Source organism: Schistocerca piceifrons, chromosome 5, assembly GCF_021461385.2.
Source record: "Schistocerca piceifrons isolate TAMUIC-IGC-003096 chromosome 5, iqSchPice1.1, whole genome shotgun sequence".
Classification (NCBI taxonomy): domain Eukaryota; kingdom Metazoa; phylum Arthropoda; class Insecta; order Orthoptera; family Acrididae; genus Schistocerca; species Schistocerca piceifrons.
This window is the reverse complement of record NC_060142.1, coordinates 72,405,583-72,422,442: the sequence shown is the minus strand read 5'-3', so window position 1 is coordinate 72,422,442 and position 16,860 is coordinate 72,405,583. Positions and strand designations below refer to the sequence as shown.

At 45.9% G+C, this 16,860-nt stretch overlaps 1 protein-coding gene across 1 annotated transcript in view; it reads left to right on the top strand.

Moving 5' to 3' along the window:
* The window catches only part of LOC124797822 (UDP-glycosyltransferase UGT5-like), a 160,491-nt gene that overhangs the window by 71,583 nt on the left and 72,048 nt on the right, over positions 1-16,860 (top strand). The window contains exon 2 of the mRNA XM_047260849.1: positions 7,873-8,137. Within this exon, the coding sequence (XP_047116805.1) occupies positions 7,886-8,137 (252 nt within the window). The 5' untranslated portion in view covers positions 7,873-7,885. The remainder of the gene's footprint in view (positions 1-7,872; positions 8,138-16,860) is intronic.

Below are 16,860 nucleotides of genomic sequence, written 5' to 3'. Positions count from 1 at the left end.
TAGAGTGTTTGTATCTACTGTTAAATGTAATTACGAGGGTTGAAACTTTAATAGCGCCAATTATTTATTTACAGCTCGTATAAAATAGGTACGTGTTTCAGAGTTTTACTGATCTTCAAAGTAGTCACCAGCATTGTGTGTAGCCCACTGCCAGCGATGTGGAAGTCGCAAGATACTCTTAGCAGTGCCAGTTGTGTTGACAGTTGGAGCGGCGCTGTTTATTGCCCGACGAATTGGTAGCAGTTCTGAAGCGAATGCCGTGAAGTGTTTCCTTCGGTTTAGAAATCGTGGTAAAGCACTTAGCAGCACCATCAGTCAAACAAGTCAGTAACAGCTTGCACTGTATTTGTTTAAACATTGTGCTGCAAAATGATGGTCAGGTCCTGTAGAAAGTGTTATCACTTCTGTCCCTGTGCTGTTTATTTTTGGAACACAACCTACGGCAAGCTTAGGGACAGAAGTTATGACACTTTCTGCAGGACCTGACCATCATTTTGCAGGACAATGCTCAAGCACGTACAGTGCAAGCTGTTACTGATTTGTTTGACTGATGGAGCTGCTAAGTGCTATACCACCTACTGCACTCACCTGAATTAAGCCCTAGTGAGTTCAAGTCGATTTCTAAACTGAAGGAAACACTTCACGGCATTCGCTTCAGAACTTTTACCAATTCGTCGGGCAATAAACCGCGCCGCTCCAACTGTCAACACAACTGGCACTGCTAAGAGTATCCTACGACTCACATATCGCTGGCAACGGGTTATACACAATGCTGGTGACTACTTTGAAGGTCAATAAAACTGTGAAAAACGTATCTATTTTGTACGAGCTGTAAATAAATAGTTGCCACTATTGAAGTACCAACCCTCGTATCTTCTGTGAAGCCCATGTTCTTGATGGATCCGTATTGATTTCCTCATCATATTGCCGTTCTCCATACAGCCCAGTCTCTTACTCTCTTCTGCATCCTGCTATCCATCCTATGACCTGCCCTCATCTCCGTAGTTGCAACAGAATGGACTCCTACAATTGTACATACGCAACAGAACTCTATAGAGAGCCTAATGCTCCCATCCCCTCCTCCCAATAACTATCCTTTCCAACCGCAGGTCCTTCAACTGTTAGTGAATGTTCAATATTTCATTTGAAGGTCATCATTTTTCAGCGACAATTTTCATATAAGCTTCTCATTTTAGTCTTACTTTTAGTTCTTTTCGTTTCCAACGCTTTGAGACCCTCTGACTCCATTTGTGTACCTTAGTATTACAGTTAATGTTCCTCAACGGAAGCCTTACGAACGCATCTGTGAATCTTAAATCTTTTCATTATGTACAAGTGCTCCCACCTGTTGGGCGTCACTGAAAAGATATCAACAATTGAATTTAGTAGTGAACAGAAGCTTCTTACCACCACAATTCACACGGTGTAACTGAATATTATTATTATTATTATTATTTTCCTTGGTAATTACTGAATTATCGCTGTATTTATTTGTTTATTACAACAGGGAGTATTTCAAAATTATTTTAGTCAACCAAAAGAAGCCAAAAAGGATACATATATTTGTACAAACCATGCATCTAAAACCATTAAAAATCCCCAAAGAGAATTAGAAGAACCAAAAAAATTTTCCTTCCTCCAGAAAAATTTCAGGTCTGAAACAATTATTAAAAAATGAAGACATGTTAGACTTTAATTTCAATTCTGTTAAAGCAAATCGCCTTTTTATTAATTTTAAAACCAAATGTAAATGTTTTGCCATTGAATTATGTTGATTGAATATTATGAACTATGAATACTTTGGTTGAAGAGCGGTATGTTTGCCCCACCGGCACCCCATCATCCGCTAGTAGGCAGCGTAAAATATTGCATTCAACAATCCACAGCATAAGTGTAATTTACAGAAATTACGTCATCAGGAACCGAGTATCGTACCAGATTTTATTCAGCACATTCTGGGAGACAGAACTCAGCTTCTCGTACTTAACGCTAGCACCCCCCCCCCCCCCCCTCTTTTTTTCACGGATTACAGTAGCGACGCGTCTTGGCATGGAAGCAGTGAGGCCTTGGTAGGTCGTTGGAGGTAGCTGGCACGACATCTGCACACACAAGTCACCTGATTCCCGTAAATTCCGGGGAGGGGGCCAATGAGCTCTGACGTCACGTTCAATCACGATGTGTTCGATCAGGTTCAGATCTGGGGAGTAGGGAGGCCAACACATCATTTGGAATACGCCACTGTGTTCCTCGAACCACTCCATCACACTCCTGGTCTTGTCACATGGCACATTATCTTGCTGAAAAATGCCACTGCCGTCGGGAAATATGATCGTCACGAACGGTTGTAAGTGAGCTGCAACCTCTGTACGATACCCCTTGGCCGTCATGGTACATTGCACCAGCTCCATTGGAACCACGAATGGAAACGTGAATGTTCTCAGAGCATAATGGAGCCGCCGCCAGCTTGTTTCCGTCATGTCGTACAGGTGTGAAAGAGCTGTTCCCCTGGAAGACGATGTAACACTCTGCCAATAAGCCGTCCTCCAGTGCAGATGGTCACCGATCCATTTCAGTCGCAGTTGCCGATGTTGTTGTGTTAGCATTGGCACATGCATGGGTCGTCGGTTGCGGTGGTCCTTCGTTAGGAGTGTACGGTGCACTGTGTGTTCGGACACACTTATACTCTGGGCAACATTAAAGTCTGATGTCAGTTCGGCCACAGTTCGCCGTCTGTCCTGTTTTACAAGTCTGACATCTGACATTTGTGATGAGAGGTGCTCGGCCAACTCCACGATGTCTGGATGTTGTTTCACTTTGGTTTCGCCACATGCTGAAGACGCTCACCACAGCAGTTCTCGAACACCCGAAAAGTCGTGCAGTTTCTGTGGTGTCGCCGCCAGACACCACACTTGCTAGGTGGTAGCTTTTAAATCGGCCGCGGTCCGCTAGTATACGACGGACCCGCGTGTCGCCACTGTCAGTAATTGCAGACCGAGCGCCGCCACACGGCAGGTCTAGAGAGACGTACTAGCACTCGCCCCAGTTGTACGGACGACTTAGCTAGCGATGCAACACTGACGAAGCCTCGTCTATTTGCAGAGAAGATAGAATAGCCTTCAGCTAAGTCAATGGCTACGACCTAGCAAGGCGCCATAGCAATTGCTAGTTATCGTATGAAGCATGTCTCATCAAGAACGATGTATACAAATGATGGATTAAAGTTAAGTATTCCAGAAGCTACGTACTTTTCTTTATAGCATTCATTACGTATCCTGTTTCAGACCTCACGCCATCCTGCGTGAGCTTATAGCGTGCATTTCGGCCTTCTCTAGCTATATAACAGTTTCCGAAATGCTCATGCCGAGCTACCGGCCCATCACAGTATGCCCTCGGTCAAACTCAGATACATCACGTGCCTTGCCCATTCTGCAAACGGACAGGACGTTCACTGATACTATATGCACAGTGTGTGTGTTTGGCAACCAGTCACTCCTCGCCACGTGACGCTGCCATCACCTGGACGGGCTTATATCGATAGCAGGTCGGTGGTCATAACGCTCTGCGTGATCAGAGAAAATGATCCAGTGGACAGCGCCAGAAGGCTGTTCGCAGACGATCCAATTGTCTGTAGGAAGGTTACAACGCCAGAAAACTACCGAAATGCGGAAAGCCTGCGGAGTAAGACGTACTCTCCGTCAGACATCGTACGGCGGCTTGTTGAGTATCAGTTTAGATGTAGACCAGCGACAAGTTGCAGAAAGAAAAGTACCTTTAAAAAACCGGGCAAGTGCAACTAGGACTCGCACTCTGCGAGTTCCATGCGCACTTAATTAAGTATACAGATAGTTTATCTGTAGGTCGTGATGGGTGAGCTTGCGAGTGTGAAAATGATATGTGATAGAAATGGCTGTATCTTTTGAATGCTGTGATTTAGAAGCTGCAATTTTTTGCATCAGCAAGGCACTGTAGGATACTTCCTGGCAGATTAAAACAGTGTGCCGGACCGAGGCTCGAACTCGGGAAGCTCAGTTGGTAGAGCACTTGCCCGCGAAAGGCAATGGTCCCGAGTTCGAGTCTCGGTACGGCACACAGTTTTAATCTGCCAGGAAGTTTCATATCAGCGCACACTCCGGCGCAGAGTGAAAACCTCATTCAAGGCACTCTAGGCATATGTATGTATGTATTAAACCGAGGACCTAGAAACGACGGAGCGGCTTCGTCCCGCCATAGCCCTCAGTGGTTCACAACCCCACAACAGGCCACAGCAGTCCAACCACCCCACCGCCGCCCCACACCGAACCCAGGGTTACTGTGCGCTTACGCCCTCAGTGGACACCCCCCCCCCTCCCCAATCCCCTCCGGGAACGTCGCTTACCAGACGAGTGTAACCCCAACTGTTTGCGTGGTAGAAAAATTATTGTGTACGTGGAAACGATGTTTGGGCAGCAATCGCCAACACAGTATTGTAGGCATAACTATGAACTTGGTACCCCCAAATATTCCACAGAAAAGGGCAACAAATAGCAAACAAATATTTTTATGTGATATAATTACAAATTAACAATTATCGGTTCAAATGGCTCTGAGCACTATGGGACTTAACATCTATGGTCATCAGTCCCCTAGAACTTAGAACTACTTAAACCTAACTAACCTAAGGACATCACACAACACGCAGTCATCACGAGGCAGAGAAAATCCCTGACCCCGCCGGGAATCGAACCCGGGAACGCGGGCGTGGGAAGCGAGAACGCTACCGCACGACCAATTATCGGATATTTTCCTTCGCTTGTACTGTGTTAATGCTTGCTTCTTGCCAAGCTTCACGATTTTAGATGAATGGGACGTACCCTACAGCTTTTGATGACTGAGTTTGCGAATGTGAAGATATGTTAGGTAAACGGATGTATTTTTTGGGTACATTGACTTAGAAGCTTAAAATTTTTCCTGTGGCAAGGGGCCGTAGACTTTAGCATTTGACATATACTGGACTTGACATCCCTACCCGTTCCTGAGAGGAGGACGTCTTAACAAACGGATTGATAAACGGAGAACAAAACGATGCTATGAGGTTCCATTTTTACCATCTGACGTAAGGAACATTAAAATTTTTAAAATCTGAAACATGGCTGCGAATCAGCAAATGTCTAAATCTGAAGACGTTAAACAAATCAGCCCACCCGTTTCAAAATAAAGGTTTATTAGCGCTAATAAACCTTTGTTTTGCTACGGTTGACTGGTTTTTTCAATCTCTTCGTTACAATTCTTTGTGTTGCCGCTAGTCATTTAACTGGCGCCTTTTGCTCTGCTAGTGCTAATTTCAGTGTAAGAGAAGCTATTGCTTATACCATGACAGATGCCGAAAAAAACTTTTACTTCATTTGTTACGGTTTTTTTTCGGTCTTCTCTCCTCGTCTACTCCACACATGTTAAAAAGATGTACGAATTTATTTCCCAATTCCGTCATGGAAACGCTTCCAAACTTTACTCATGTTAATCAGTCCTGAATTTTCCTTGAGAAAATATGACTTTGTGGACATTCTTACGATGGTTAATAAAGAGTCATGATCTTAAGCAATTATTTTAATACGTAGATATTCTTATTCATATGTACCGAAACATGTGACTGAAAAGTCGCCCCATTGATTCCAGAAGCGGAGCTGTACCTTCCAAGTGGGTGAGATATTGAGTTCTCTTTGATAAGAAAAATTGCGTAAAATGCAGTTTCTACTGGAAATATGTTTGTGCGAAGAATACGATGAAAAATTGTTGTGATCTACAAGGTGAATATACAGGAACTGTATACACTGATGAGCCCAAAGCCATATGACCACTGCCCACCGCGACGTTGGATGCCGCGTGGTGGCGTTGCGGGCACGTGACGGCGTAACAAAAGTATGTTAGACACGGACGGGGAATCATCGTAGCGAAGATATGGGCTGCAGGTGGGGAAATAGATTGAGATAATCGACTTTGACAAATGGCAGGTTATTATTACCCAGAGCGTGTGAAAGAGTATCTCGAAAACGGTGAAGCTGGTCGAATGTTCACGTGCTACTGTCGTAAGCACCTATGGAAAGAGACAGAAGGGCAGTGAAGCTACCACCAGGCGCTAAATCGTTGGAAGTCCACGAGTCCTCACAGAACATGGGGTTCGGATGCTCGTCAGCTCTGTTAAGTAGGATATATGGCGACGTGTGCGATCTCTACCGAAAGAGCACAATGCTGGTGCACACACAAGTGTTTCGGACCACGCCGTTCATCGTACATTGTTGAACATGGAGCTTCGCAGCAGTCCACGCCTACATGTTCATATGTTGACCCAACGAAATCGTCAGTTACCATTGCAGTGGGCACAGGACCATCGTAATTCGACCGTCGATCAATGGAAACGTGTCGGCTCTTCGGATGAATCGCATTTAGGCTACACTAAGTCGATGGCCGTCTCCATAAACGCCGTCACCGAGGTGAACGGCTGCTCGAAACGAGCAGCACGCCACGGACGGGGGTTGGTGGGAGCAGTATTATGCTGTGGGGGACATTCTGTATTGGACCTGACCTAGTAATCGAAGACACTCTTGACAGCTGCGAACCACTTACGCCCCCTCGTTCTTGATGACTTTGCAATATATTCATCCGTGTCTCAGAGCCATAAACGTTTGCATTAGCTTCAGGAACATTAAAGTGATCTCATGTTGATATCTCGGCGACCAAATTCGCCTGATGTAAATCCTACGGGACCGATATGGATCGTTATCGGGCGCCACCACCGCGTACGCAAATCACTGGCCCGTTATTTACGCGATTTACGTTACCTGTGGTTGGACATCTAGTGCCAGATACCTCCACAAACCTACCAACAAAGAGTCGGATCCCTGATATGCTGTATCAGTGATACACTTCGTCCGAACAGTCTGTTAAGCAGGTGCTCATAATGTTTTCGCTCATCGGTGTAGATATTCTTATTCATATGTACCAGGTGATCAAAAAGTCAGTTTAAACTTGAAAACTGAATAAATCACGGAATAATGTAGATATGGAGGTACAAATTGACACACATGCTTGGAATGACACGGGGTATTATTAGAACCAAAAAAATACAAAACTTCAAAAAGTGTCCGACAGATGGCGCTTCATCTGATCAGAATAGCAATAATTAGCATAACAAAGTAAGACGAAGCAAAGATGTTATTTATAGGAAATGCTCAATATGTCCACTATCATTTCTCAATAACAGCTGTAGTCGAGGAATAATGTTGTGATCAACACTGTAAAGCATGTCCGGAGTTATGGTGAGGCATTGGGGTCGGATATTGTCTTTCAGCATCCCTAGAGATGTCGGTCGATCACGATACACTTGCGACTTCCCGTAACCCCAAAGCCAATAATTGCACGGACTGAGGTCTGGGGACCTGGGAGGCCAAGTGGCGGCTGAGCACACGATCACCACCAAACGACGCGCATCTGTCGAACATTGTGTGAACTTTGCTTTTTTTTGTTCTAATAAAACCCCATGTCATTCCAAGCTTGTGTGTCAATTTTTACCTCTCTATCTACATTATACTGACTTTCTGATCACCCGGTAGATGCCGAAAAGCGTGATTGAAAAGTGGCTCTCCTGATTCCCGAAACGAATTACCTTTTAAGAGACTGATACACTGAGTCCTCAATCCTAAGGAATATTTCGTAAAATGCAGTTTCTGCAGGCAAGCTATTTGTGGAAAGAATCGGAAGGGAATTGGTTGTGATGCGGAGGGTGAATATACGAATAACAGAAACTGTATGGTAACCATTCACTGTCGGACCTTTCCCTCTTCCTGTGTGCATATTTCTTGCAGAGGCGCTCAAGACAGCGCCCGCTCGTGTCCTCAGGTGAGCGGCCGCCATGTGGGCGTGGTTCGTGGCCTTCAGCGTCGTGGCGGGCCTGCTGCTGGCAGACGACGGCCAGGCGGCCAACATCCTGGCGCCCATCTGGTTCCCCGGGCTCAGCCACTTCCTCATGTTCCGCCCGCTCTTCCTGGAGCTGGCCGTCAGGGGGCACAACGTCACCGTGCTCGGACACCACCCGCCCAAGACTCCCATCAAGAACTACAACTTCATAAGTCTCCAAGGCAGGATGCCGCAACTGCACAACAACGTAAGTGGACTTCTTTCCGATTACGTCCGGCAAAAGTATTTGTAATTTGCACCTTTTAACCGCACCAAATGCGCAGAACATCTACATCTACATCGATACTCCGCGATCCGCCGTGCGACGCGAGGTGGAGGGCACACAATACCACTACTAGTCATTTCCTGTTCAACTCGCTAACACATTGAAGAGCCAAAGGAACTGGTACACCTACCTAACATCGTGTAGGGTCTCCGTGAGCACGCTGAAGTGCCGCAATGCAACGTGACATGGACCCGACTGATGTCTGTAGTAGTGCTGGAAGGAACTGACCCCATTAATCCTGCAAAGCTGTGCATAAATCCGTCGGAGTACGAAGGAGGGAGATCTCCTCTGAAGAGCACGTTCCAAGGCATCCCAGATATCCTCAATAATATTCATGTCTGGTGGCCACCTGTAGTGTTTAAACTCAGATGAGTGTTCCTGGAGCCACTCTGTAGCGATTCTGGACGTGTGGGATGTCGCATTGTCCTGCTGGAATTGCCCAAGTCCTTCGGAATATACAGGGTGATCAAAAAGTCAGCATAAATTTGAAACCTTAATAAACCACGGAATAATGTAGATAGAGAGGTACAAATTGACACACATGCTTGGAATGACACGGGGTTATATTAGAACAAAAAAAAACACCCCATATTGCTAGACGCGTGAAAGATCTGTTGCGCGCGTCTTTTGGTGATGATCGTGTGCTCAGCCGCCACTTTCGTCATGCTTGGCCTGCCAAGTCCCCAGACCTCAGTCCGTGCGATTATTGGCTTTGGGGTTACCTAAAGTCGCAAGTGTATCGTGATCGACCGACATCTCTAGGGATGCTGAAAGACAACATCCGACGTCAATGCCTCACCATAACTTCGGAGACGCTTTACAGTGCTGTTCACAACATTATTCCTCGACTACAGCTACTGTTGAGGAATGATGCTGGACATATTGAGCATTTCCTGTAAAGAACATCACCTTTGCTTTGTCTTACTTTGTTATGCTAATTATTCTGATCAGATGAAGCGCCATCTGTCGGACATTTTTTCCACGTTTGTATTTTTTTGTTTCTAATAAAACCCCATGTCATTCCAAGCATGTGTGTCAATTTGTACCACTCTATCTACATTATTCCGCGATTTATTCAGTTTTCAAATTTATACTGACTTTTTGGTCACCCGGTACGATGGACAAAAGTGGATGCAACTGATCAGACAGGACGCTTACGTACGTGTCACCTGTAAGTCGTGTCTACACGTATGAGGGGTCCCATATCACTGCAACTGCACACGCCGCACACCATTACAAAGCCTTCACCACCTTGAACAGTCCCCTGCTGACATGCAGGGTTCTTGGATTCATGAGGTTCTCTCCATACCCGTATATTTCCATCCGTTCGATACAATTTCAAAGGAGACTCGTCCGACCAGGCAACATATTTCCAGTCATCAACAGTCCTATGCCGATTTTGATGGGCCCAGGCGAGGCATAAATCTTTATGTCGTGCTGTCATCAAGAGTACACGAGTGGGCCTTTGGTTCCGAAAGCCTATATCGGCGATGTTTCGTTGAATGGTTAGCACGTTGGCAATTGTTGATGGCCCAACATGGAAATCTGCAGCAGTTTGCGGAAGGATTGCACTTCTGCCATGCTGAACGATTCTCTTCAGTCGTCATTGGTCCCGTTCTTGCAGGATCTTTCTCCGGCCGCAGCGATGTCGGAGATTTGATGTTTTGCCAGATTCCTAATATTCACGGTTAACTCGCGAAATGGTCGTACGGGAAGATCCCCACTTTATCGCTACCTCGAAGCTGCTGTGCCCCATCAGTTGTGCACCGACTATGACACCACGTTAAGGCTCACTTAAATCTTGATAACCTGCCACTACAGCAGCAGTAACCGCTCTAGCAACTGCGTTAGACACTTGTTGTGTTATACAGGCGTTGCTGTCCGCAGCGCTGTAATCTGTCTTACATATCTGTGTATTTGAATACGCATTCCTATACCAGTTTCTTTGGGGCTTCAGTGCAGAATGAGGGAAAAATGCCTCCATATGACCCTAATTTCCCGTATCTTATAATTGTGCTCCTTACTCGCAATGTATCTTGCAGGCAACAGAACCGTTCTGCAATCATCCTCAAATGACGGTTCTCCAAATTTTATCGGTAGCGAGATTCAAGCGAGTTTGAACGCGGTGTAAAAGTCGCCGCATGAGCGATGGGACACAGAACCTCAGAGGTAGCGGTGAAGTGGTGATTTTCCCGTACGACAATTCCACGAGTGTACCGTGAATATCAGGAATTCGCCAAAACATCAGATCTCCGATATCGCTGCGGCCGGAAAAAGATCCTGCAAGAATGGGACCAACGACGACTGAAGAGAATCGTTCAACGTGACAAAAGTGCAGCTCTTCAGCAAATTGCTGCATTTTTTAATGCTGCGCCATCAACAAGTGTCAGCGTGCGAATCATTCAACGAAACATCTTTCATATGGGCTTTCGGAGCCGAAGGCCCACTCGTGTACCCTCGATGACTGCACCACACAAAGCTTTACATCCAGTCTGGGCCTGTCAAAACCGATATTGGGCTGTTGATCACTGGAAACATGTTGCCTGGTCCGACGAGCCTTGTTTCAAATTACATGGAGCTGCGGATGGACGTGTATTGGGATGGAGACAATCTCATGAATCCATGGACCCTGCATGTCAGCACTGGACTGTTGAAGCCGTTGGAGGCTCTGTAATGGGGCGTGTGCAGTTGGAGTGGTGTGGGACCCCTGATACATCTAGACACGATTCTGATAGGTGACACGGACGTAAGCATTCTCTCTAATCACCTGCATTCATTCATGTCCATTGTGAATTTCGACGGACTTTGGCAATCCCAGGTGGACAATGCAACACCCCACACGGCTAATGACTCGAGGAACACTCTTCTGACTTTAAGCAGTTCCGCAGGCCACCAAACTCCCCAAACATAAACATTACTGAGCATATCTGGGATGGCATTCATTGTGCTGTTCAGAAGAGATCACCGCTCTGTCGTACTCTTACGTAGTTATGGACAGACCTGCAGGATTCAAGGTGTCAATTGCCTCCAGCATTCCTACAGACCTGTCGAGTCCATGCCACGTAGTCTTGCGGCACTTCTGCGTGCTGGGGTCTGACCTAAACGATATGAGGCAAATGTAACAGTTTCTTTGGCTCTTCACTGTACATTCAAGTAATTTAATTCAGCTATAACTGTATGATACAAGAGATATTTAAATATTGTTTACGTAAGAGGACTTAAAAATTTTAATTTTAGATATGTACGGTATGGTTACAGAAAATGAAAAGTAGAGAAAAATATAGCTTACTTTTTGCTGTGGTGAAGCGTCAGAAAAAAAACAGAACTAGTGACAGGACCGTCATATTCAAGGGACGTGTACAATAGTATGTTCTGCAGAAATGATTAGCATCTGAACCATGTCGGTCCGCGGATGCAAGGTCAACATCGACATCGCGGCGCGACACCATCTACCTGTAGGATGAGCCTGCGGCTCTCGCTCTCGCTATAAGCCAAAGGTAATGGATCAGTGTGACTTGAGCAGATGTGCAAGATTCCTCGCAGACATATGCGCGGAGCGGACCGACAAATCAGTGATTCTGAAAGAAGGGCAGGTTATTGACGAGAGAATGTGATACATTCTTCCGGGAAACTGCAGTTCCTGCGGAAGGAAGTTTGCTAGTGCAACGGGTGTGTGCAGAATGGTTCACGGAGGTCCGTAGAACACGACGAGATGGGGCAGATCGCACCACCCAGACCTCCCGAGCCCCGCTCCGCTCACCGCCCCACCCCCACACCCCCTCCTCGCGAAGGTCAACACCTAATCCGAGTGGCATTGCTGGGCAGATCTGTGTCCTCCTTGGCTCTGGCGCAACAGTGGAACTGTGAACACACATCCTACACTATCGGATGTGAGAGTCAGTCGCCGTTTTTACCGCATGGGTTACGTGCACGTCGTCCACTTATCTGCCTACCTCTGACAGATTTGCAGAAACATGCTAGACGGCAATGTTGTATGGAATGACATCAGCGAGGACGGGAATGGCCTCTGTTTGTTTGAAAATGACCGGTGCATTTTGGTTCGCCACAGATAGGGGGAGCGGCACCACGACAACTGCATTCACACAAGATGTACAGCGCCAACTCAGGACCTTATGGTGTGGGGTGCTACTGGTTACAACCAAATCACAGCTGGAGAGTGTCCAGGACACTGACCAATGTGACCTACGCGAATGACATCCTGCGACTGGTAGCCATACCCTTTCTGCACAACACCCGAAACGCCATTTTTCAACAAGACAATGCACGACCACATGTTACTGTACGAACACGTGCCACCTTGGTGTCACAGAGTGTCAGTCTTTTGCTCTGGTCCGCCACATCACCGGACTTGCCGCGAATTTAAAATGTGTGAGATATGGCGAAACGACGGATGCAGCACTGTGATCCAGTGCCAACCAACACAGATGAACTTTGAAAGCAGGTGAATGCAGCATGGACGGATATATCACACGGTGCCGTTCGCGCCTTGTACGTGTGGAACAAATTATTAGGACGTATGGCGGACCCTGTGCCTACTAGGCAACAGGACACATGCTGAACCGAGGTGACTGAAATGCTAATCATTTCTGCAGAACATACCAATGTACATGTCCTGTGAATATGAATGTTGTATCTCTAGTCGTTCAAGGTGTTTTGTTTCTTCTGAACATAAGTGTAGTTGCCAGAATGAGATTTTCACTCTGCAGCGGATTGTGCACTGATATGAAACTTCCTGGCAGATTAAAACTGTGTGCCCGACCGAGACTCGAACTCGGGACCTTTGCCTTTCGCGGGCAAGTGCTCTACCATCTGAGCTACCGAAGCACGACTCACGCCCGGTACTCACAGCTTTACTTCTGCCGGTATCTCGTCTCCTACCTTCCAAACTTTACAGAAGCTCTCCTGCGAACCTTGGTAGAGCACTTGACCGCGAAAGGCAAAGCTCCCGAGTTCGAGTCTCGGTCGAGCACACAGTTTTAATCTGCCAGGAAGTTCCATGAGTGTAGTTAGCCGACCGCAGTGGCCGAGCGGTTCTAGGCGCTTCAGTCTGGAACCACGAGGCTGCTACGGGCATGCATGTGTGTGCTGCCTCGGGCATGTATGTGTGTGATGTTTTTAGGGTAGTTAGGTTTAAGTAGTTAAAAGTCTAGGGGACTGATGACCTCAGATGTTAAGTCCCATTGTGCTCAGAGGCATTTGAAGCATGAGTGTAGTTATGGAAGTATAAGTCCAGGGGCTTTAAAAATGAAGCGCCCAATGTCGTAACAAAAATGGTCATGTCATTTACATAAAAACTGTAAATTTTGACACATTAAAGGTACTGGAATGCCTTAGCAATAAAACAGGATATATTTTGACGTGTTCTGGAATGTAAGTTGGACTATTTAGCAATGAAAAGCTAGAACTCTTAGCACAGATTTAATAGCATTCTGGAGTAGCTGCAGTGAAAGATGCGTTCAGGTCAAACAGCGAGCTTTCGCCCTGTGGGGCGAGCGAGCGAAAGTTTTCCAAAATCTTGTACTCATAGGCAGCGGTCCACGTGAGTGAAATGACGAAATCAGAGGGAACTTAGTCTGTGCTGTATGTTGGGTTATCGAACGCTGCTTGAGGGTCTTCGTTGCACCTAGAGTGTGCGAATGGGAACTGTCATGAAGAAAGAAACACATGACAGCTATGGTATGTGGACTCCAGGACACCGGGCGAAACCCCTTAGCAGTACTTCACACTTGGTGGGAGACACTATTGTTTAGACATCTTTACTTACTGACTATGCGATAAGGGCTGAAAAGTGCGACATGACGTGACAGACGGGCATACTAAAGACACTGCGCAACGCTTTCGCGCAAAGCGTGACAGGATTTTCACTGTCGTCTTAATTTAGCGATCGATCACGGGCTGAAAAGAGGAGGCAGTCAGCTTCTATTGCCCTACTGACTGTTTCAGCATTATTCTTGAGGGTTTGCAAGGATACATTTCTGCAAGCGCCAATTGTCTGTTGGTTACTCACATATTGACAGGAATAGTGATGCCTTTCTTCTGTAATAATTTACATGAAGCTTCTATCCATTTTTGTAGGCAACGGCCTTGCCGCAGTGGCTACACCGGTTCCCGTCAGATCACCGAAGTGCGTGGCCGGCACTTGGATGGGTGACCATCCGGGCCGCCATGCGCTGTTGACATTTTTCGGGGTGCTCTCAGCCTCGTGATGCCAACTGAGAAGCTACTCGACCGAATAGTAGTGGCTCCGGTCAAAGAAAACCATCGTAACGACCGGGAGAGCGGTGAGCTGACCACACGCCCCTCCTATCCGCATCATTAGTGAGGATGACACGGCGGTCGGATGGTCCCGACGGGCCACTTGTAGCCTGAAGACGGAGTGCTTTTCTGTCCACTTTTAAATGATAAACCAAAACTCTTTTTTAAGTTTTGTGGAACATTATTGCGTACTTCGGTAACTGGTATAAAAACTAATTGTGTAAGGATTAATAATTTATGTATAAATTAAAAGTGGAGGAGGGAAAGTAGCGGGAAAGGACTACTGATGCTCAAATGGTTCAAATAGCTCTGAGCACTATGGGACTCAACATCTGAGATCATCAGTCTTATAGAACTACGTAAATCTAACTAACCTAAGGATATCACACACAGACATGCCCGAGGCAGGATTTGTACCTGCGACCGTAGCAGCAGCGCGATTCCGGACTGAAGCGCCTAGAACCGCTCGGTCACAGCGGCCGGCACTAGTGATGCCAGTTAACAATATGACCCACACCGGGATTCAAAACCGGAATGTTCTGTTTAGTAGGCAGTTGTGTTAACCACTGCGCCACCCGGAAACTAGTTTTTCTCGCCACTGCGCCGAGTATTTCGGCACTCCTGTCGGCCGATCCGCACTGCCACCTAGCGCCAGCTGTCCACAGCCCCTGTCCATGTCCTCCATGCTCGCTACTCCGAGATTCCCGCAGGAGGTCGGACATAATTGTGCATCCGCATTGAAGAACGTGGAATTTTTGCCCATGGAGATGAAGTTAGATATTTGTAAGAATGTGTGGTGTGTGTTCTTTTGCACGCGTCCAAAAGAACAGACACCACGCGGAGTCCGTAGCTTAGATACATTACATGTATCCCCTCCACCTTCAGTTTACATGTAATTTATAGCAGCTGCGTATTCCGCCTGGTGTCTGTCCAAAAGAACAGACGTCACGCATTCGTTTAAAAGTACTTTACATGTGTGGTACTTCATTCAGCAATTCATTTCTGTGGCCCAAATATGTTTTAGTGTATGGAAAGATGATTTATCCCTTTTTTTGTATTTTAACCTTATCACCAAGTCTTGGTATATTCAATACTCTTGTCCTCGAATAATCAACGTCGCTTTGAGGTACTGAACTAGGGTTTATTTTTACAGGTTATCTTTATCCTCTTCTGTGCTTCTCTCCCTCTCTTCTTTTCTCCTTCTTTGCTTCACTTTTCTCCTCGTTTCCTCCCTTTCTTCTCTTCCTTCTTCTCATTCCCCTACCCTTTCCTCTTCCCCTACATAACCTTCTTCTCTTTCTCGTTCTCCTTCTCCTCATGCTATTCTATTTCTCATGCTCCTTCACTGTCACCTTCTGGTTACTATTATTATTATTATTATTATCATTATTGTTGTTGTTGTTATTATTAGCAGTAGTGGTTTTCAAGTTTTCACTTGTCTCTAACTGATTACAGACCTCGAAATTTAGGGGCTTTTACATTTCTAAAAGGTTCTTATACAGGGTGTCTGTTAACTTGAGCCAGCGAAATTTCTCGAAACCGATGTGTTGTACGGAAAAAATGTTATCGGTGAAATGTTGTTAGTAAAGGGGACAACTGGCCGTCTCCTAACCTCTCCTCCAGCGTGACTGGAGCATACCGGAAACCCCCTTCTTTTGTCTATTCATATTCTACACCAAACAATACCTACCGTCTACTCAAATCATTGCTTTCACTTGGTGGTGTATGACGCAGTTATATCTAGTGTAGCTGTTTTTGCAATTATGACCCGATGTTTTTGATGCTACATGTCACTTATGATGCAAATGTAACGTTGTGCTCTAACGGTTGACGTTTATGTTCGAAATTTACTTTAGTGTTGCAAATTTGATTGTACAGTACAATATGGTCAGCAGTTTCAATAGTTGGTTAGAAACTGCGTTTAGCGCGATCCAAAACAGTGACATGGATGTGACAGTCTTTCTTCCCATAGGCATGCTCGATTTCGGTGAGACCCTTGCCTGTCACCATCGGGGTGCTTGATTTCGATTACAGTGCCATCTACTACTACTGGGAAAGAATGGTTTGAGTAAACCGTACTTTTTTGGCGTAGTATGAATATGCAAATGGGGGGTTCCCATTTGAAAATACAATGTTAACCCCACCCACGCAGGAGAGATGGTTAGGAGGTGACCAGTTGTAGCACATACACAGATGTCCCCTTAACTTTTCGCCCATAACCTTTTTTTCGTACGATGCGTCGTTTTCGAGATATTTAGTTGTCCCAAGTTAAGACAAACATCCTCTGTGTACTGAGTGATTCAAAAGGAAGTAATAGATGTCAATTGTTTATTAGAGACAAACTATAAAACATAGAGCCACATTGCTCA